This window comes from Anoplopoma fimbria, chromosome 3, assembly GCF_027596085.1.
Source record: "Anoplopoma fimbria isolate UVic2021 breed Golden Eagle Sablefish chromosome 3, Afim_UVic_2022, whole genome shotgun sequence".
Taxonomy (NCBI): Eukaryota; Metazoa; Chordata; class Actinopteri; order Perciformes; family Anoplopomatidae; genus Anoplopoma; species Anoplopoma fimbria.
In genome coordinates, this window is record NC_072451.1 from 25,766,249 (window position 1) to 25,789,262 (window position 23,014).

The window sequence follows — 23,014 nt, forward strand, 5'->3', positions numbered from 1 at the left end:
ACTTTCACAAGATGGTTTGAGGCCAGAATGTTAATTAAAATTGTCGAAAGGATTTGGAGCCTGTGGACCAGTTTTAAGAGTGCAGACAGGATCATGCCATTAAAACCCGGCTTTAAACCAGAATCACCGAACCAAACACTGTGTCTATTGTTAATGATGCCGATCATCTGCTCTGTTCTGTATATGCCTTCTGGAGTCTGGACAACACTATGAAAAACCTCAGGTAAACAAAAAGGAAATAAATGGACCTTTGCAACTAATGTAATGAACAAACAGCACAAAAATATTCTTATTTGATGACATTTAAATTATTTTGCATTAACTTTTGCACATATAAAGCTGATGATTTGTGTGTGACTGTGATTTAATTGTGTAATGATTGTTTCGACTTTATTTTAATTTTTTTGTGAAACAAACATAAATGTACTCACATGGTAGAATAAAGCTGTATTATTCTCTATCCTGTTCTAGTCTGTTCTGTTTCTACATGTATTCTATTCTGTTGTGCTAAGAATTTTTTTTGTGAATTGTGTGTTGTGTTTTGGATGTTACCTCTTTGAGCATTTTAAAAATGATTTAAATAACCCAATCTGAGAAGTTTATAAGGGTAATGTCTTTTTTATTAACTGGTAGCCATCTGAAATGGACGAAAAGGTTGAAAACCAGTTGTTTACTCTTCAACAACACACCATACTTTTTACGCTTATTAAAATGTTTTATATTAAATCTTAATCTGAAAAGTAGCTACTTATATAGCAGTCAATTCAACATCAAGCCCCAATTACTTGTCACATACACAATAATACACAGTAACACAATTATTTTTAACCAACAGAAAAATACAATCAAATACAAAATACCCCAAAAAAAATGAAAGATAATAAGTCAAATATTTTTTCAAAGAACCAGTGAAACAATATAACAGAAGGTTTCAAATACAAACACATTGTGATGTAATTAAATAATACAATAGTGAGGTACAGGTAGCAGAAGGTGCGTCCACTAGGAGGTGCTTAAACCCCACAGCTCACTGAGTCATGACAAATGGAGTAAATGAGGTTTCTCTGTCGTGTCTCTATTTGTTCTCCTCTGATGAGACATCTTCTCTCTGACACACAGTCCTGTGGTGGGTTTTTCTCAGCAGTTGCATCTCTGTTGGCTATATTGTGACAGCTCTCAGGTCAGTGAAGGGAAAGACATTTATTTCCACATCGTCAGTGTGTGTGTGTGTGTGTGTGTCAGTGTGTGTGTGTGTGTGTGTGTGTGTGTGTGTGTGTGTGTGTGTGTGTGTGTGTGTGTGTGTGTGTGTGTGTGTCAGTGTGTGTGTGGAGAGAAATCTAGGAAGTAACGTGAGCCTAACTTTTCGACCAGGACGACGCGGAGACGTTCATCTGACTTTCTTGAAGAAGCTGTGGTTAGTAGGACCGACGTGGTTCCACCTTTAGATCATTTAGAACAGGTAACAAGCAGCTTTCCTGGCTCACCTTTCTTTCTTTCTTTCTTTGGGAAGCTCAGGTGAATACATTTTCTTTCCCACCTTAAGTCGTGTTGTAGGAGTTTCCTCTTCTCGTCGCTTTAAGGGAGTAATTCAGCTTTTCAGGAGGAAGTTAGTGTTTATTTCTCAAAAGGTGAGACTTATTTTGACGTTTTGGTTTTGTTTGACACTGTTATGGACGGATGCATACGTGGGAATTCTGAAGGGAATAAGGGAAATGTCGGCTACAGTAGGTAGCTCATTTACATGTTGATACAGTGGGAGGACATGAGAAGATTTAATGCCTTCTTATATCCCTGTTGCAGAAGTTTTTGTACCAGAAATAATGCATTTTGTTAGGATTTTTTAATCTAAATCAACCTTAGATTGAGCAGTGCTTTTACAGTAATTCCTGCTTTTTATTATTATTATTTTGTCACATTATGTGTGTGTTACTCCACAGTGGCCGCTGGCAGAGAGTACGGCCCGTGAGTTATGCTGAAGCCTGTCAGTACATCAGGATGAGCACCACAGATGGAGCCGGGCCCCCCGAACACGATGGAGAGGCCCGCGTTGTCCAGATCTACCCCAGGCTTCCCCAGGACACAGCCACCTACTGTCCCCTGCAGGTCAGCGCTGGGGACACGGCAGGGGCGGTCGTCCGAAACGCCGTGGTCACTCTGGGCCTGGATGCCAGCCGGACGTACAGCCTGCTGGAGGTCAGGAGACCTGGGAAGGAGGAGAGGCTGCTGGAGGCCGGAGACCACCCTTTGGAGAGAGTCCTGCTGTGGCCAAGAGGGGCCCAGAGGTGGCACCCTCAGAGCCAAGGGTACTACTTCATCCTGCAGGACCAGCAGGCCAACAATGGAGGCAACCAAGTAGAGAGCAGCAGAGAGGACTACGATGACCTCTGTAACCTGCAAACTGTGACTGAGGAGAGTGTTCTGGCGGCTTTACGCCAGCGCTTCTACAAGCTCAAAATCTACACCTACGCCAGCAACATCCTCATCGCCATCAACCCCAATAAGTTCCTCCCTCTTTACTACAATCCCAAGTATGTCAAGATGTACGAGAACCAGCCGCTGGGCAAACTGAGCCCTCATATATTTGCCATAGCAGACGTGGCCTTCCGTGCAATGCTGAACCGGCAGGTCAACCAGTGTATTGTGTTGTCCGGTGAGAGCGGCTCGGGGAAGACTGAGAGCAGCAGTTATCTCATCCACTGCCTGACCGCCCTCAGCCAGAAGACGTACTCCAGCGGACTGGAGCGGACCATCCTAGGGGCCGGCCCGGTGCTGGAGGTAGGTCACTGTGATGTGAAAACGGCCACCTGCTCAAAAACACCCATCTGTTGCAGCAGTACACACTGTTTACTATGCAGAGGTATTAAGAAGGGAGCTTGACACTTATGGGGTGTCTCATTATCTGTGTCAGATAACAAATGTCCTTCAAAAGTCTAAGACCAAGGGCTAAACAATCAGTCAATCAACAGAAAATGAATATTAATGAATAGAATATTATTAAACGGGTCATTTGTCAAGTAAAACTGACAAACATTTTCTGGTTCTCAACTGTTAGGAGTGGCTTCTTAAAGGGACAGTTCAGCCCAAAAAGCCCCAAAATCTTGAAACATTGGTCTGTCTGTCTGTCTGTCTGTCTGTCTGTGTGTCTGTCTGTGTGTGTGTGTGTGTGTGTGTGTGTGAGTGTGTGAGTGTGTGAGTGTGTGAGTGTGTGAGTGAGTGTGAGTGACAGATAATGATGCTGCTCTAATGACATGAGTCCTTGCTGCCTACACACTTATGATGGTCTGGTGGGCGCTGCAGATTGAGCCCAGGCAACTCGCACCAAAACAATTTAGATTGATAAATAGCACTACGAATGGGGAAAGAATATTTCTAAATTTTAAAATTTTGGGGTGAACTGTCCCTTTTTAAAATGAATGCAAATACAGTATCTGTATTTCTTTTATAACTGTTGGTTGGACAAAACAGGCAATTTAGAGATACAACTATGGGCTATTTCTATGGTTAATGTTCACTGATTTATAACATAATCTAAATAAAAAAAACTATTAATCAAAACATATGCTATGAATTTTGAGCACCAAATTTTATGACATCATTTGAGGCATCTCCAGTACAACCCCGCCCCCGGAAATCTTTTACCACACCAGTGACTAACTTGCATGCACAAGTGGTTTAAGAAGATATGATTTTGCTGATCACCAGATTAATGTGGAAGTGTTTTGTTCATGTTTCTTTGCCGTTGGTCATGGTTCAACTGAATGAAACTACTTTTGCATCATACAAACCACCCACTCTTTTTTCATATCCTCATCTTTCCACAAAGAAACCACCTCCCTCATAATAGAAATATGTAATATCAGTACCATGTGTTTTTCACTTCCTTCAATAAATAAGACATGAATTAGTGTAACCAACAATGACCACAAAGAGGCTGTCTGATCTTTTAACAGGAAGAACTCTATTCAAATACATAAAGGGCCACAAACATTTACCAGTTTGAATAGTAACACAGAAAATCTTTACAATTCATGCTGAATTTTGATGATCAGTAATTCGGTATATTCAAACATCAGTGTTTGCCAAGTTTGTTTTGTGACAGTCCTCTCACATTTGGATTAACGTGAAGCACTTTTTTTCTTCTAAAACCTCAGTTTCACTCTCGCTCATTTAGGTTAAAGGGTGTCATTGTTGACAGCAGCATGATCATTGTGATACAGTAACCTTCTGTCAATGAGTAACAGGACGACACATTTCCCACCATTCCTTGTGATGCATGCTTTCTATTTCAGTTGTTTTTTGGATGACACAATATGTTTAAATGATAACCGACATGAAAACAGGGCCAAATGCTTTTCTTTAAGGGAAGTACTCGAAACTACAAAGTTTTTGAGACTCACAAGAACTGAGAACAAACCTTTAAGAGGGAGACAATGCATTAGTTGGTTTCAGTTAATTTATGATACTGAACAAACTGTTTTATTTTTACTGTTTTTTTTAAAAGTGCTGCTTGTGGCTGTTTACTTTGCATCAGTTAAATCTGTTCCAGCTATCAATGAGTGTGAATGTGCACAACGTTTTTCCATTCATCATTAGAGCAACTAATCTTTTAGTTCCCATGGGGTCAGACTTTTGTTAGAGAGTGACTAAATATGGATTCTCTTTCTCTCACTGAACGAGTCCAACGAGTTTCTCCTTGAAACAAGCAACAGCTTAAGTATTTTTCCTGTGAACTGATCTTTCTGGCAGTGTGTTCTTTTGTGCTCTCATCCCGATAGGCGTTCAAAGAGGCAGAGATTTAGCTAGAGGAGAGAAAGTGGTTCGTAGTTTCAGTGTAATTTGATTTTTAACAGGATCAATAAGGAACAAATAGAAATGTCATGGCACAACAGTTAGCCTTAGGTTTAACCATAGGGAGAACATGCACAACTGTTTACACCACCAGAATATCAATATAGGCCAAGCCAGACCTATTGGCAAGATGCCTAATGAGGAATTGTGTGTTAATCTTTTTATTTTATTTTTATGGTTCTGTAGTTTGGCTGCTTTGCAAAATGCCCTCTGCCGTCTTGGGATTTCCTTTATTTGCATGAGTCACACCCTGATATCCTTTTTTATCTATCTTTTTTTTTTTTTTTTTAAATTTCCCTCCAACTTCTGAATTCAATCTTATCTCACTTGACATCAGAACGTAGCAGAAGCTGATTGTGAAATTGAAACTGCAGCATCAAAGATGATTTAAAATGTGGAAACAACCGGCAGTCGGTGGCCAGCAGGTGATTGCACTTGCTTTCATTAAGTATGGCGGGGCGGGGGGTTGTTGTTGCTGGGGGTTTGTGTTGGTTGTTTGTGTTCAGTAAGTTGAGCGCTGAGCTCCAGAGGGGGAATATGCAGGGCGTTGTCTTTAAGGGATCACCAGAGAGAGAAGAGAAGCAGGAACGTGTCAGAACAGGCTCAGCCAGGTCTGGGCCAACCAACGCTACAAAGCATAAATCTCTCTCCCTCTCTCTCCCTCCCTCTCTCTCCCTCTCTCTCTTTGCTTTAACCCCATACTCAGTAGTGCACCCTTCCAGTCTTTCTTCCCCCTTTTGTTCAGCTATGTTCAAATTCAGGGATCGCAGATTCTCTGAGGTCTACATTTCAAGCTGTAATATTTTTCAAAACCTTTTTTTATCGCAAATATTTTCTTCTTTTGTCTAAATTTTACAAGTCAACTGATGTATATCATTTTCAGCATTCATTTTGCATCAGTTGTTTAATACAATGTTCAGGTGGTCCTTTGCAACTCTCAAAGTCAGGAAATGTCACAAAGTCAATAGGTGGTCATTGATCAGTGGGACATTTATTATATGGACTAGACAAGTGGTCTCCAACCTTGGGATTGTGACCCATTCAAGGGGTTGCAAGACAAAAAGCAAGCATTCTTTCAGACCGTCCTCTAATTGTTCCTTTTTTTCTTGTGATTTATAGGATTTCTTTTTAACCTTATGGCCATTAAAAGCGATTGATTCTTTGGGTTACACACTTAAAACCTATGCGACTAGTTATGATTGGTAAAGTAGATGAAGAGCCATGAACTCCATTGTCATTGTTTGTTTGTCTTTAGCATCACTGTACCTGAAACGCTGTTTACAAAGTCAATAAGGATTGGATGGATTTGGGCTGAATCTAACAGTTATTTTAATTATCAATGCATCTATAGATTATTTGTTTGATTATTGCCAGAATATAGTTAGAAATGTAAATCTCGATTACCACGACAAGGTGGCATTTTATTGCTTGATTCTGTCAGACAACGGCCCAAAATCCAAAGACATTTAATATATGATGATGTAAACTAGGGTTAAGCAATACATAGATATTATATCAATACCATGTTTCGAGACCAGATATTGTCTTAGATTTTGTATATTCTAATATGGCATAAGTGTTTTCTTTTCCTGGTTTAAGGCTGCATTACAGTAAAGTAAAGAACTTATCAGACTGTTCTTACTGTTCTATGATTTGTCTTTCCCCACTTAGTCATTATATCTACATTACTGATGATGATTTATCAAAAATCCCATTGTATAAATATTTTGTAAGGCATCAATTGTCAACCCTACATATTATTGCAATATATATATATATATATATATATTTGATTAAAAAACCTTGTGATATTGGATTTTCTCCATATCGCCCAGCCCTAATGTAAGCTACAGAAGAGCAGCAAATCCTGAGATTTGAGAAACTGGAACCAGAGATTGTTTTGACTCATAAATCAGTTTCTCAATTTTCTTTTTAAATAAATAGTTTTCCTTCCTCCTACGTCACAGCTCATTCTGTCAGATCAGGTGTCATTGAACCTCTCCCAGTTTTCCACTGGTATGTCCCACCATGTTTGTATTTTTTCGAGGGCAAATTCCTGATGATAAGCTTGGAATTTGTTTTACTTTACAAGCAAACCACATCTACTAAAACGGATCGTTGTTTTTTGTCTCTGTCATAAAGGAGGAGCGATATAACCTGTTCGTCTTTATGATAGTGTCCTTCAGAGGATCTAGGACGTGGCAAACATCTGTTTCTCTCCCTCCTCCACATACCTTCTTCTCGCCAAGTTTTTTGTTTTTTTTAACTTTATATATGTTTGATTGATCTGGTCGAAAATGAAAACCATGCACTGTATTTACAGAGGTGCACAGGGAAAGAACATTACAGAAATTCAAAGGTTTTTTTCTGCCAGCCTGCGATCAGTACAGTCTGCAGGTCTAGCTCACTGTCTGCCTGTTAAGACATGACCATCAGTCTGGAATGAGGAAGAACAATACTTCTGACAAGGGCTCAGTTTGGAATTTATATTTTCCTTTGGGAAGGATTAAAACTTGGGAAGTAGAAGCTGATCCAGAGTCAGCTGCAGCTCATGAGCGCTCCTAATCTTCTCATCACCCTTTGCGTGGGTGGAGTCTGTTAAGTTGTTGATGGTGGACCTTAGATACTGTCTCCAGTCACACAGAATAACAATACATGCAACTGTGACGTCATCATAGCGTTTCCTCTCCAGCTGCAGCTTATGAATATCTGTATCATGATTATCCAAGCAGTTTGTTCTTGACTAATTGTTTAGGCTAGAAGATAATGGCAAATACTCATCAAGTTTTTCAGATCCCACAGTGTATTAATTACTTTTGTTTATTGAAGTATAAAGGTATTTGTAAAAAATAATTGCCATTTTTACAAATAACTTTAATTGATGTATTTGACAATTGTTAGGATCACTGTCAATTTTGTGGCAGTTTACTAAACAATCAAACGACTAGTAGTTCCTTTGCACCAGCTGATTGATTTATGTTATACCAATTATAACATTGGGGCAACAATAGCAGTTTTCTGTAAGTACTGCTTCATCAGCCCTGCAGTAGAGAACATGTTTCACCGATATGTAATGAACTACAGGGAGTTAGCAGAGCAGAAAACATCAGACACTGAAAAAGGTGTTAAAGTGTGTCTTAAGTGAGAGTAAAACACCACTCTGTTTATTCAGAAGCCTTATTGAGAACTGGACAAAAAGGCTGCTGGATTTTTGCGGCCACTGTGCATAAATAATATTAGTCTCCTGGGTTAATTGCATTACTGGTCAAAAAACACAGAGGATGAATCGAAGTCAATTAGTTCAGGCAGGTGGACTGAAATTTTATGCAGTGACGCAAGTGAATTTGTAATGATGATGTTTTGGTAATGGAACCTCTTGGCAGTGTTCATGTGAAGTCAACTAGTTTCAGTTTATGTAAATAAATCATAAAATAGTCATTTTTGTTATTACAGATTCTTAAATATGAATATTTTCTGCTTTCTTTATTGTTTTATTATGATGAACTGAAAATATTTGGGTTTTAGTTAGTTGGACCAAACAAGCAGTTTGAAGACGTCACCTTGGACTAGATTAATCAGTTAATCAAGAACATAATCAACAGTTTAAGTGATAATGAAAGTAACTGTTGCAGCCCTGGTTCAGAGTTACACCAACTTCATCTTCAGTGTTTCTTAATGTTGCTAACATAAACAGTCCCCTGCCACACACCAACCAAAGATTTACTGGATCGCTGCTCTGTGCTGTAAACATTTGCAGTGTTTAGTACTGGGTGCCATCGTCTGTGAGAAACATGCCTACAAATGTGTCTGTTTATTTCAGTGAAAACTTATGTTCGCTATGTTTTAAACAGGCCTTTGGAAACGCTAAAACGGCAGAGAATAACAACTCCAGTCGCTTTGGGAAGTTCATCCAGCTCAACTATCTGGAGAGTGGTGTCATCAGAGGGTAAGGCTGCATGTTTTTTATTTTTCTCACCAACCTTCTCTACTTTAAGTAAATCTTCAAGGCAGCAGATGCAGATATAACAGTTTATATTAGTTGATGTATCTGTTTTGTCAAACAGTTCTTTATGTCATAATTGTACATTTGTTGACATCTTCTTCTTGTGTGTCTCTTGCAGGGCAGTTATTGAGAAGTGCCTCCTGGAAAAGTGCCGCGTAGTGTCCAGACATCAAGGGGAGAGGTATGTTGAAGTTGCTTAGAAACACTCCTAATTCACATTTATTTTTTAAGTCATATCTTCAAAACCTGGGCATGGAAATGTTTACTTATCTGGTATCAACTTTTCTCACATTGTCAAATTTTACCTGAACTCTTACCTCTAATGTGAAAACAGACGACACTTGAGAGACTTGGAGGAGTCTTAATGTAACCGTACCACCTTTACAGCGCTCTCTGTGCTGTGAAATGTTAAGTAAATAACAGAGTTGAAATGAAACTTATGTAAGCCCTGATTGACTGAACAATGGTGCTGTGTGACCTCTGACCCACAGGAACTACCACGTGTTTTACTATCTGCTGGCGGGCGCGTCTAAAGACGAGCAGGAAGAGTTTCATCTGTTAAAGCCGCAAGATTATCTCTACCTCAAGCAGGTACCTTTGATCCACACGTGTCATTTTATGTTATCAAACGGGGAAAACCAAAGATAGATGTTTTATAGAGACAGGCCAACAACATCTAGAAACTCACACGAAACTGTTAAACTGCAGTTAAACTAGGCTGCCTTCTCTCAAAATCATTTTATTATATTGAGAATGTAAGGACATGTTCACATAATGAACATGGCCTTACATTCTCAGAGTCGGATAAAAAACTAAAATATTAACAAGAAATCAACGTATAAGTAAAATATTAAATTATGAAAACGCAAGAAGAAAAGAGACCTTCATCACATTATGCTTGGTCCTATAAATTGCTGGTGTTATCTGTTTCCATGCATTCACCTCTGTGGCTGTGCTTTATAATATTAATCACCTCTTTCTCTCCGTATCCCCTCTGATTGTTCTGCAGGAAGACTTCCATTTAGACGATACGGAGAAACTTCGGCAAGAGTACAAGAGGCTGCATCAAGCTATGGAGATGGTTGGCTTCCTGGCCTCCACCAAGAAACAGTATGTATGATTTTGATGATGACCAACACAACTGGAAAGCTGAAGGCTGGAGTCCAAGAGTAGCTTTACTGACCTTTTAGGACAAGTCAAAAGAAGACTTAATTAACCAGTGTAAAATGTGCCAACAAAACACTTTGTTTGTGAATAAGATTAGGTTATTTCTCTGTTACACATGTGAGTTTTGTCATCGAGAACACAACAGCACATGCCAGACAACCAGGAACTTATATTATCATTATTAAACCCACTCACTTGGAGGGTGAAGAAAGCTACGATTTACCGAAACATTTGAAAGGCAAATATTTGCTCTACACGGCCCAACATCACTCTCAGTCAGACAGTGTTTACACAGTTTACACAGAGCTCATAGGAAGGCAGAGTAATATGTTCTTTTACTGAACACTGTGGGAAGAGTTCTTCCTTTCTATACTGGTGTCTGTAACAGGTCAGAGCTTGTCAAGTCAAGCAGCAGGAAAATTCAAAGCGCCTGACAGCCTGGGGACACCTCGCACACATTAAAGCGTTGGCAGCATAGTTTGTAACCTGTTCAGGTGGGTCCTCCTAGTGAATAAACAAACTGAATACACAGTAACGGTTTAAACGAAGACATCTACAGAGCAATGTACAGTTTGACAGGCATTAAGTCAAAGGCATATTCTTTTACTTTTACAGCACGTTGAACTAACTCTGTCTCTTGACCTGCAAGTACAGATTGTTTATTGGCTTGGTTGCTTAATCAAGCTGATGAGACATAAATATAAAACAGGACTAGGTGGACACCTCTTGGGCTGGACCGTGTGTGGTCAGTGTGCTGAATTGTTACAGGGATCGTCAGCAGTAGCACCGATAATGCGGTTTCCTGGATATTAAATGTTCTTATTGAAGTAGCATATGACCTGGTTAAAATATGATTCGGTCAAATGAATTAGGACTGCTTTAATTGATTAAATTCATCAATCTAATTTTCAACAATTTCTTGTTCTGGATTAGTCATCTAAAGCGTTATTGTGTAATTATTGTTACTTTGTTAAAACAGACCAGACCCTGGTTGCATCCCCTGACAATAATGATGATGCCCATAGCCTCAAATGTTGGTCTCTCTTGAAGAGGAACAAAAGTAATTTCCCGCCTTTAGCTTCCAGACCGTGGTCGAAAAGCTCAGGGGGATCTTGTTTAGTTGATTCTCACTTAGGTGAGCTGCAGCATTTATTCATGAGCAAACTGAAACCTGCACTGTCTAGTCTGTAGTCAACACCTGTCTGCTCTCTGACCGCTTCCGGTGTCACTCTCACTCCTCCTCGACCACACACTATAACATATTCAACAAAGTGTGTCAACACCCTAAATATAGGATCGAAACACCATGTAACATATGAACAGGAAAATATAAACTTAGACAGAAAAAAACACATCGTCACAAAAAATTGCAATGTTATAGAGCTTGCACAAAATTTCTGGGTCAAGGTTTACGGGTAGCGGCAACAACAACCACGTGTATTTTGAAAGTGGATCAGATGATAGATCGCAGAGAAAACTTCATCAGCGTCAACACTGTCATGCCTATTTATTTTGAGCAATGACCTTTCATCAACTATCAACTACTATTATCCTTTACAGTACTAAACGTGGTTGCTGGAAGGCAACACTGTTATATTAGCATCAACATAGCAATGTTAAGCTACACATGCACACCAGCTTTGGGTTATTAGTGACATACTGATGAACTAGCAGCAAGGGTTGAAATAAACAGCAAAACAGAGATGTTAGTTAATAAGTTAATGTTAATAAGATTTCAGTACAGACTGCGAGAAATAAATAAAAACAAGTCAGTCAGATTTGTTGTTTGAATGGATATTCAGAATAAAACCTCTGCAGTGCAACTGAAATTACAAAACTAGTAAAAAAAATGTATATGCTTTTCAGCCAGCAATAATCCATATGTTTGTGTGTGTCTATTTCTATTGTGCAGCATATTTTCAATCCTCTCTGCCATCCTGCACCTGGGCAACGTGACGTACACGCTGTCAAAGGCCACCAACGTCCTGGAAGTCGGACCAGCTGAAGTTCTCTCCACACTGTCTGACCTGCTCAAAGTACGATTCCCGAAGTGAAATGTTTGATTATGTGTGCTAACCGCTGAATAATCATCTGGAGTTATTATTTACAGTCTCCATAGTTGGGATGAAATCACAGTAATTCCTGGAGATGAACTGCGTCATCACTTCACCTAAAATAGCTCTTTGTGTGGTTTATTAACAAACATGTTTCAACCTGTTCTGTTTGACAAATACAGTCATCAGTGGGGCTTTTTCTATGGGATGAATAACGTGTGACAGTATTGTGAAACTCTGTATCACTGTTTTTGTAGGTGAAAAAGGAGCTACTGGTGAAGACTTTGACCAAGAGGAGAGTCGTGACCGCCAACGACACCGTAGTTTCGCAGTACACACTACAAGAGGTATATCGTAAAGTGTAGTGTTAGAGCTGCCCCTTTAAGTGTATGTGAATATGTTTATTATGAGTTAAGATCTGCAAAAAGCTTTTTATTTATCTTGAGTTGGATTTGTTTGATGTTTCTGTGTTTTTAGGCCTACACAGTGCGGGACTCCATGGCCAAGTCTTTATACAGCGCTCTGTTTGACTGGATCATCCTTCACATCAACCATGCGATGTTCAACCGACGAGACATGGAGGAGTCGGTCCCCGTAAGTCTCACACAGGCATAAACGGCAACATTTACTGCAGGAAGCCTACAACTTGGAGAGGGAAAAATATTTTCAATGCTTCTCTTTTAAAAAAAGTCAAAACAATCTGCATGATTTTGACTTTAAAGTTTATTTGCCCACTGGACAATTTTAAAAACATACAGTATCAGTCAAAAGTTTGGACACACCTTCTCATTCAATGGTTTTTCTTTATTTTTATTTTTATTTTTTTCTACATTGTAGATTAATATTGAAGACATCCAAACTATGAAGGAACACATATGGAATTATGTGGTATATTATGTGTTATCAGTTCGCTGCACTTATTGAATTCGTATTCGTTTACTGCACTTATCCTATTCGTAGTAGTTTGTAGCACTTATTGTATTCGTATTAGTTTGTTGCAATTATTGTTTTCGTAGTAATTTGCCTCTGCACTGTACTTTTGCTCTGGTTTATGCTTTAAGGCGCTTGTTTAAGAAAGGAGATGCACTTATGACTTCTGGTGACTAGTAGTTCTCTTGAATACCTATGTTGAATACACTTCCTGTAAGTCGCTTTGGATAAAAGCGTCTGCTAAATGACTGTAATGTAATGTAATGTAATGTAATGTGGTAAACAAACTAATGCTCAACAAACCAGAATATGTTTTATATTTTAGATTCTTCAAATTAGTTGAATGAGAAGGTGTGTCCAAACTTTTGACTGGTACTGTATTCAAATATAAAAAAGTATCATCAAATGCAATGTTGAAAAAGGAAATATATTATGTCTGTGCTCTCATGTATCTAAAGTCAAAATTGCATTTTTCACTCAGAAATACAAACATACATAAAAACATGCATTAGCATTTCTTAATGTAGATAAGAAATGACATCATGTTTCCATGCTGTTTTGTATGTTGGTTATTAATTTTGCTGTTCTCTGTGTCTGTGTTTTTAGTGTTTGTCCATCGGTGTCCTGGATATGTTTGGATTTGAGAACCTCCAGACAAACAGCTTTGAGCAGCTGTGCATCAACTACACCAATGAGAAACTGCAGTATTACATAAACCAGCACATCTTCAAGCTTGAGCAAGTCAGTGTTTGTTTTTCTTAATTTGAATCTTTCATGACATTCAATGGTGGGTAGTATTCTTTCTGTATTTGGACTCTTCAGACCAGCACTTTTTATTAAATGTCCAATTGCAGCGTTTGCAGTGTTTTACACCATAAAGCAGTCCTTTAAGTGTTTCTTGGTGCTTTCCATTTATAATTTTTTATGTTTAAATCCACTTGGCTTTAAGGAGTCTTTAAACTTGCAGGCACTGTACGTAATATTTGGCTGTTACTAATACATCTCTTCGTCAGTACCACAGAGACCCATTAATCTTAATTTACCCCCGAGTAACCTATTTATATATTTGTTGAAATTGAAATATATTACAGGAAGATTACGTGTCAGAGGGTATCACCTGGCAAAACATCGACTACACCGACAACAGCGGCTGTATTCAGCTGATCAGCGAGAAGTCAACTGGACTCTTTGACCTGCTGGATCAGGAGAGCAAGTAGGTGAACATGTAACATTTTCCCCCGCTGTGATTTCTCACACTCAACATATGATGGGACGAGCATTGGAAATTAGCTGTAGCTAAAAATGCTGTGATGCACTGCATTGGATAATTGTTTTGCAATCCTCTATGCATATGTATTTGTCTCTACCAAATAAACATGAAATTAAATAATGGTAATATCATGTCGGTCAAAGAAATCAAAATACATGGAAATACAATGCAGTGAAGAACTTGTCTATCTGGTCATTCTTAGTCATAACCTTTTACAAAAAGTCACAAGGCAAATAGAGAAATCATTCCTTTCTTGAACAATACATGACAAGAAACTACCACCATTTGTTCTGGTTCAGCTGATCACAGCTGAGTTCAACTCCTTCCTTATTCAAGCGACCACTTTCGTCAGAAAATGTGCTGAAAGTAAACAAACAAACAGTCTGTCTAGGGTTTCCTCAACATCTTATTACACAAAATACAGGTGCTAGGCATCACAACAGCATCTTAAAGAGAAATCCCTGCAAACTGCTCCATGCCACAATTTTATTGACTAAATTTAAATCCTGCTTGGATCTTCGTCAGGTCAAAATGAAACAGTTGATATCAAAGTCATGTTTTTACATGGATATCAATATGCCTTAGTAACGTTACTGCATGCATGATCATCTTAAATTGATATCAGACAAAACTCTAAAAAAAGATATATTATTTTAATATTATATGGTTTTTCAGTAAAATGCTCAGTATTGTGTATCTTCAAAATCATCATCTCAGCAAGTGTTTTTCTACCGTTCTTATCCATCAGTTGACCAAAGTAATTTGTGTTGCTGTTGATCTGCTGTTTTTTTAAGTTGCTCTATTTTTTTACTACATGCTGTACGGTGAAAGTCAAACGTTGATTCTCTCCCGTTTTGGAATGAGCTTTGTGCTTGCCATATTAGCGTTTTTTTCAGCGCCGTGTCCGCTATTTTCGTAGATTCCCTCTTGGATTCGTGGTTATGATCTGGCACCTGGTTGCTATGTTTTTATAGAAGTTGACACCCATAAACATCCCAAACAACAACAAGAAAAATTTCATTCACGCCGAAGGCATGGTCACTGCAGATACAGACACCGCCACACACTTCTAGTGAGTCATAAGTGATGAATCAGAGGGATTACTTTGTATGAGTCTATTCATGTTTTTTGGGAACTGATATTGATAATCTGTCCTTCTCTCTGTGTCTCTTCAGCGACCCTCAGGCCACAGATGAAACCCTGCTGGAAAAGTTGAAGCAGCAACATCAGGACAACCCATTAGTTGTTCCATCCTCACATGGAGAACCAACTTTTGTCATTCAACACTTTGCTGGAAGGATTAAATATCACATCAAGGTGGGGACATATTTCCTACACGGCAAACATCTTTATTCTACAAAGTAAATAATAAACATTTTAAATTCAGTAAAAGTACAATGTAACACAGTGATGGGTCTGCAGTAGCCTTGTTAGATAAGCCACCGTGGGAAAAACCTGGAAAATCTTTGAACTAAGTGAATGATTAATGCTGCTCCCTCCCCCCAAGAAAATTGTTGTTGCACTGTGAAGTTTAAGGTTGTGAATACGAGTAATGCATGTGGAGCTCCCTTGTGCAAATGCAACAAGAAAAAGAAACACATCATGTTAATTGTGATTCTTCTCGTTCTTCAGGATTTCCGGCAGAAAAACACAGAGCACATGGGTCCTGAGGTCATAGCACTCCTACGGAGCAGTGAGCGGGCGTTTGTTCATCACTTGGTTGCATCCAGTCCAGAAGCTCTGTTCAGATGGGGAGTCCTCCGAGCCACCATCCGCATCCTCACAGTATTCAGGAAACTGGGACGCCAGCGGGCAGAATCATGTGAGTCGCTTGAGTTACCAAACAAGCTGCATTTTCAGCAGCTTAAATAATACACGTATTTTGAAAAACAAAAAAAAGCTTTAGATGTGTTTTTGCATTAATGACTTAGTCAGCCTCCATCTCATCAACATGTTTTTATTCTTTTTAGAAATGTTCTGATTGTTACATACAACTGATTTTTTTCTTGATTTTTTTCACCAAAGTATCTGCTAGACAAGACTCCCGCATAACCCTCAAAGAGATGAAACTGCGCAGCACTATGGATAGACTGTCCAGGTAAATATACTACAGTAATGCAGTTATAGTTGATTTTACTGCCACTGACATGTTTCTGTTCCAACTTAATGTTCATTATGATGTATTCAAACTGATCATTTGTTTTGAATCAGGCAGGCAATTACTGTTTTAGAGAATTAACAATTGATTAACAACTCTAGCCATCAACCATCCAGATTTCATCCCAAACACAGGCACAAATACTGCACAATTTTTTCATTAATTCATTCATTGTCTCATTTATTTATTTTTAGATAATTAGTTAGTAAGTAAAGCTTTATTTATTTAGGAAATCTCATTGAGATCTCTTATGAAAGAGAAACCTGAGACCATATCACAAAAACACAAGATCACAATGAGAAAATGTATTCCTACAAAACAACCATCACTTACACGCACATGTTTCAAAGACAAAATAGTGACCTAGAGGAAACAATGCATGGGCTTTCACATTAATGAACAGCTGTTAACATATGGTTGTTTAAAGAAAAACATACCTTACAATAAAAATAAACAATACAAAATAAATGTTAAAGTACCTCTCTATCATTTACAGCAACAGCCTGTCTCTGGATTTCTCCTTTGATCGATCTGATGAAAATCCTCTTGATGTATTTGAAGACATCTTTGTCAATTATGAAAAGAGAAAGTAAGTAGGCCTCATGGCTTTAATTTAAACACACTGATTTATTTTTATGTTTTATGTTGAATGGAGCTTTAATTTGTCTGTTTGGTTTTTTTGCAGGACAAATCGAGGCAGTCGACAGAAGCAGCTTATTCCAAAGGTAAACTGTTTATGATGGTGTAAGAGCCAAATTAGACTCAATAAGATGTGTTTGGTTATTTAGTAACAAAAATGTTGAAATGCTCCTTTAGTAACGCTACTGATTAGGTCATAACCAATAGCTCTCAGTTAAAGTTAATCAGTCTGCGGAGCAAGACAGTTTTTTGACCAGTGTTCCAAGTTGAGCACAGAATAAGTCTTGTAACTTTATTTTTTTAAAGTTTACTCAACAAAAAATAGTTACTTCCTTTAAAGATTAATTTTGCGAGGTTATTGCCAAAACACAGACAACAACAGTAACCGTATAATGTGGATTACCACACAGAGAGAAGATTGCTGCTACAGATGGTGGCAGTGTTGGTGAAGCTCAGAGCTTTTTACATAATTTCAAAACCCGCACTATTTCACAGATGTTTGTACATCTTAAAAGTGAATGAGCAATTAATTCTGTTTGTTTATTCTTCAGCTCATCCTTTCATCCATGTGTTCATCCAAAGTTTTTTTGTTGTGGGAGTCAGAAAGCTCACAGACTTTGTTATGTCTTCAAACAGAACCTCATGGATTTGCAGTCCCTCAGACATATCGTTGGTCTCGCCGCACACGACCGAACCAGCAAATTCATCTTCCACCCTCATCGGAGGACGAAGCCCCCGACAGTAGGAGCTCAGTTTCAGGTTTGTTCTTTCTGCAACTTTGCTGACAATTATTGTTCTGTGTCAAAGGGCGACTTTAATCATGACTTCATGGAACACTCATGTATGTGGTAGCGAAAAGTTTGAACCAAGTCTCAGAATGAGATTAATTATGTGAAGGTAGTACTCCCTTTTATCATTTTATTACTTTGATGAAAGTAAGGCACTTTTCTACATTACAGTACATCGGACATTTAATTTGAACTTCAGGCCTCACATTCTTTTTTTTATTTTTCAAATACATGATATAGACAATAACATTTTTGAATAAAACCTTTTCAAGTGTTTTGTTTTTTATGTATAATAGAATATGTGGTCTCAGTGTTTAATTTGGAGATTGTTTGGGATTTTTGAAGCCTGCCCTCCTCTTCACACTCGCTGCCCATTTAAAATCTCTGTTGATTTCAGACTTGGAAGAGTTTGACCTGTTTGATTCCAAATTCAAGGTTATTTTACAACAAATAAAAACATACTGGAGCTATAGCTATAGTTCATGTTTTTGTTCAGTACATTAAAAACTGCATGAACTGTATTTATGGGACAATATTGCAAAACATCAGTGCATGTTAGTCTCTAATTGTTAACTCCCTTTGTCAGGGATACGCCATAGTTAACTGAGCATAGGCCGACTCGTGTACTGTACTACAAGAGTAGAGAGAATGAAAAAGGAAAAGCTTTCAAAAAAACTCCTAAAACTTTAGGAACAAATTAATATATTATCATATTACCAAAACAATCAACCATCATCACTGCTCTTCTGTGTCTCACAGGCCTCACTTGGAAAGCTGATGGAGTCGATTGAAAAAGCCGAGCCCCTCTTTGTTTTCTGTGTTCGCTCCAACGCTGAAAAGGTAACATCATCTGTGATTCTGTTACATCATCCTCAACTTAAATATAATCCTACATGTTGGACCGTGTAACACAGCTCATCTCTTTGGAAAATGTTTTGTTTTTGTAGAAGGAGCTGCACTTTGATGACGAACTTGTGCTAAAGCAAATTAAGTACCTAGGCTTACTGCAGATGGTTCACATCCAGAAGTCCGGCTACAGTGCCAGATACACATTCAAGGTGGGCGATCATTATGAATTATGTGGTATTATATATGTGCTATACTATATATGTGGTAATATGTGTAGAAATATGTATATATTTGTATATATGTATATGGGTGTATGTGTGTGTGTGTGTGTGTGTGTGTGTGTGTGTGTGTGTATATATATATATATATTTACAGATAAAAGACAATTGGTGCCACCTACTGCTTATCTGGATGAACCAACTCCTAATCATTGCATAACTGTAGTGTAGAAAACAAGCATTGCTTTGCAAGTTCTTTTACAGATCTTTCTTGAAATTCAATTAAAGTTTGCAATACATTTAGAAGGAAACCTGGTTAATTAGAAGAAAGTCAACTTGCTATTCTGATACTGTTTTCTTTTGATGACAGGGATTTGTTGAGACGTTCAGAACGCTGCTTCCAAAAGGAGCTGCTGTAACGCCAGAGCACATAACTCAACTCTTTGAGAAGATGGAGCTTGATAAGACCAATTATCAAATAGGAAAAACCAAGGTAAATATTCTTGATCATATCAGTAGTTTATTCTGAACTTGACTCACCATGGTGAGTGAGAAGATGAAAGTAACGTTGCCATTGCTGGGAAATTACTTCATACTTAGGTCACCCATGAGTACTGCATTCACCCATGTTTCTGTTCATTCATTTTTCATTTAAAGGATCCAACAAATGACTTAACCAGTAAGAATTTTGTTAAGATTAAAATATATCAAAGTTAATTATTGACATGAATCACTTCCTAAAAAGACATTGCAGATTTCATGCTTTACTTGAAGTCATTAAAACACATAAAAGTCACATAATGTAAGTAATGCATGCATTAAAACGTACCACAGATTACACAGTATAAACGTTCCCAGTGGTTTCATCATATTTGCGCCTCTCTTTCATCTTCTCAGGTGTTCCTCAAGGAGAAGGAGAGGCAACTGCTCCAAGACACTCTCAACAAAGAAGTGATGCGTCACATCATCGTCCTGCAGCGCTGGTTCCGAACCTGTCTGTTAAGGTTGCACTTCCTGCAAAAGAGAGATGCCACATTGCTTATACAGGTACAATTCATAGTATACAATACTGTAAGAAAACGGCATGGAAATCTCCTCATGGAACCTAGCAGACAATACATACATCCCATCACAGGTTTCCTAGGATGTTGTAGATAAGATAAGATAAGATACAGCTTTAATAATCCGAATTTGTTTTGCCAGAGTTATTTTAAAGATTACAAAAGAAGAAAAAAAACATTGAGTAAAAAATATTAACATGTATGAACAATATAGTTTTAAGTATTAAGTGTTTAAGAGCAAATACTGACCAGTGCAAAATAGTACAGCAATTACAGTAAGGTAAAAAAAAAAGTCATCTAAAATAGAAGAAGTAAATTACAACAAGATAAGAATAAAAAACAAGAGTGTGTAAGAAATAATACAGCACCGCCTAATGGTAATTAAAATAGGAAAAAGTCTCAAAAAAACAGAAAAGGTACAACAGATTAAAGTTGACAGAGGATTTCTGTTTTGTTTTTTTAGAGAAGCTGGCGTGAGTTTTACGAGAACCAAAACCAGGCTGCTACGGTGATCCAGACAGCATGGAGGACTTCGCTGAAGAAGTCAAAGCACCAACATGAGAAGGGGGATGATAAGAACACGTCCAAGACCCAGCCTGGACGGAACAGGTACAAACTGAACCTACACGATTTTAGAAAAGAAGCCAACACATGTATTTCAGCAGGCTCTCGTGAAAATGAAAAGTGTAAATATTTGTTCCATTTTGATGACATAACATGAGAGGTGTACTGGGAGATAATGTGCTGCATGCCATCCACCCAACCCTGACTGAAATACAGAACTGCATCTATAATCACAATTTTACTGAATGTTTATTTAAAAACCACATCAAATGGTGCGCTTGTCTTTGAAAAAAACATTTTTCTTTTGAAGCCACAGAAGCAATGTATAAAAATGCTAGTTACTCTAGTTGTCAAATATTATAGAGCATTAACAAATATTTTGGGGATTTCTGTTTTGTTCACTTGCATTCCAACATTTTATCCAGAAGTTACTTGACAACGAGGTCATTCTGGTTCAGTTTACAGTACAGTATATGCATTTAAGGTGGAATTTGAATCTAAACAGAAAAAAAAGCATAAGCATTTGTACTATGGATATATTTTTGGGATGCCAGTCTGATTTAATTGTTCTTACATAACAGATCGACTAAAATGGAATTAACGAGGCAGCAAAAAGTGGAGCTGAGCCCAAACAGGAACCAGCAGAGGTCCAGCAGCAGAGAGAAGCGGGAGGGCAGAGGATCCCCTCCCAGTTTCGACAGGCACGTCTCCCTCCCACTGGAACTCAAAGTTGTTGACGGCTCCACCAGCCCCTCTAAAAGCAGCAATCTACAGCGCTACACAGACATGACGGCCTTCAAGGAGAAGGCGGAGAGGTGGAAGGAAAGACAGAGCGAGGGTGAACTGACAGATGAATCAAGTCCAGAAGTACTGCGGCGAGGAGACAAACTGAGAGACGAGTTTCAGTAAGCATCTTTAAGTCATGGAAACCTTTCTTCACACATGTTTGACCTCTGTTAATATGGCCCTAACAAGCTCCTTTAATAAATCATAAGTTTCACCAATCATATCATGTGTTTCGATATATAGATGTGTCTCCTAGCAAGATGTTTACATTTTTGAAAATAAATATATATTGATGCTGTTACCACTATTTCCAAAGTCTCACAATAATCCACAGCTCTGCTCTTATTTCCTTCTGCTTCTCAGGCAAAAAGGGAAGTCCAGGTCTGTTGATGAACTATCAAAGATCAGCTCATCAGGCTCTGATAGCTCACCCTCTACCAACGAGGTAACCTACATAATTCAAGACACTAAAACATTCAATCCATTTAACTTTTTGCTCCTCATACAGTTTTAAGTGTCCTGTACAACAATATAAGTCGGCTTTGGCTTTTCAAAGTACTGTAGTTATGTATGCTGTAAACTAACAACCACACAAACATTGGCTCCTGACGCAGTCAAATGAGTCAAAGAAGGCCTCCCAGTCTGTGCCTCATCACGTTTCCTGGCCCAATCAGGTCATGGTGCGTCTCCGCAAGCAGCCCAAACGCAAGCGGCGCTTAGCCTACGGCCGCAGCGGTCTGATGATGAACTTAGGAGGCTCCAAGGAAAGCGAATACTGGAGCTTTCCCCTGCCTCCCATTAGCCCCCATGTGGCCAGCCTGAAGAGCTCGGCCAGTAGCATGGACGTCCGGTCCACCAAATCCCAGGTCAAGGTACTGGCCGAAGGGACATTTTTTTCGACCGACCACGACTCTCCTCTGCATGCAGGCCTTGCATGTGTATGTCCCAAACGGATTGAAGCTAGCATTGCTCCGGGACTTCTCGTTTTCTGCTCTGCAGCGAAGAAGAAGAAAAAAAAAAAGAGCTCTTGTTTCCGGAAACACAAAAAGAAAATCTCAGAGCCAATTTCAAAGCTCATTTCTGATCTTTTCTTCGTCTCTTTTTTTCTCAAATGAGCTTTAGTTCAGATGGTACGGTTCAGAGTTACCACAGAATATGGTGAAATGCTCTTCAGTCAGTGTTTCTTCTGCACTTTAAAAACAAGACAGGGATTGTAACTTTAATTATTTTAGCTTGTTGCTTGATTTCTGTAAAAACAAATATATGTTTACAGTACAAAAAACACAAATACCATTCGACAATTTCATTATGAATCTAATTAAGGCGATTATATGTGAGACTGATTGATTTTTGTTCAGTCTTTTGAGTTATTAAGTCATGAAAACACCTTATTCTACTGTATATGGCATCATAACATTTAAACCAATAATTTAATTAATCCAGGTTACGGGAAAAATCATTGTACTTTAATTGATGTAAACATCACTGGAATAGTGTTATTCACAAAAATCATAATAAATGAAAATATGATATAACTTCACATCACATTTAATAATGAACATATTAACATGGGAAAAATCACTTGAATCTGTAAATAACACATGTATTAACACACTGACACAATGTTATTGACTTCTGAACTAACTTTGCTCATACTGATTAAAGCAAAAAAAGGTCAA

The 23,014-nt window shown here is 38.3% G+C and overlaps 1 protein-coding gene across 4 annotated transcripts in view; it reads left to right on the top strand.

Annotated features, from left to right (window-relative positions):
- Window positions 1–1,089: 1,089 nt before the first annotated feature.
- The window catches only part of myo9b (myosin IXb), a 30,705-nt gene continuing 8,780 nt past the window's right edge, over window positions 1,090–23,014 (top strand). For 2 of the 4 annotated variants that reach the window (XM_054626583.1, XM_054626609.1), the window contains exons 1-25: window positions 1,090–1,180; window positions 1,372–1,459; window positions 1,938–2,775; window positions 8,700–8,794; window positions 8,970–9,032; window positions 9,343–9,442; window positions 9,861–9,961; window positions 11,931–12,054; window positions 12,330–12,419; window positions 12,550–12,666; window positions 13,609–13,743; window positions 14,094–14,215; window positions 15,448–15,589; window positions 15,905–16,094; window positions 16,298–16,370; window positions 16,927–17,019; window positions 17,116–17,155; window positions 17,706–17,828; window positions 18,617–18,697; window positions 18,805–18,915; window positions 19,295–19,417; window positions 19,822–19,971; window positions 20,449–20,594; window positions 21,131–21,454; window positions 21,699–21,780. In XM_054626583.1, the coding sequence (XP_054482558.1) occupies window positions 1,996–2,775; window positions 8,700–8,794; window positions 8,970–9,032; window positions 9,343–9,442; window positions 9,861–9,961; window positions 11,931–12,054; window positions 12,330–12,419; window positions 12,550–12,666; window positions 13,609–13,743; window positions 14,094–14,215; window positions 15,448–15,589; window positions 15,905–16,094; window positions 16,298–16,370; window positions 16,927–17,019; window positions 17,116–17,155; window positions 17,706–17,828; window positions 18,617–18,697; window positions 18,805–18,915; window positions 19,295–19,417; window positions 19,822–19,971; window positions 20,449–20,594; window positions 21,131–21,454; window positions 21,699–21,780 (3,405 nt within the window). In that variant the 5' untranslated portion in view covers window positions 1,090–1,180; window positions 1,372–1,459; window positions 1,938–1,995. Of the gene's footprint in view, window positions 1,181–1,336; window positions 1,460–1,543; window positions 1,629–1,937; window positions 2,776–8,699; window positions 8,795–8,969; window positions 9,033–9,342; window positions 9,443–9,860; window positions 9,962–11,930; window positions 12,055–12,329; window positions 12,420–12,549; window positions 12,667–13,608; window positions 13,744–14,093; window positions 14,216–15,447; window positions 15,590–15,904; window positions 16,095–16,297; window positions 16,371–16,926; window positions 17,020–17,115; window positions 17,156–17,705; window positions 17,829–18,616; window positions 18,698–18,804; window positions 18,916–19,294; window positions 19,418–19,821; window positions 19,972–20,448; window positions 20,595–21,130; window positions 21,455–21,698; window positions 21,781–23,014 lie in introns of those variants that run through there. The other 2 variants (XM_054626600.1, XM_054626591.1) reach the window with 2 other exon arrangements.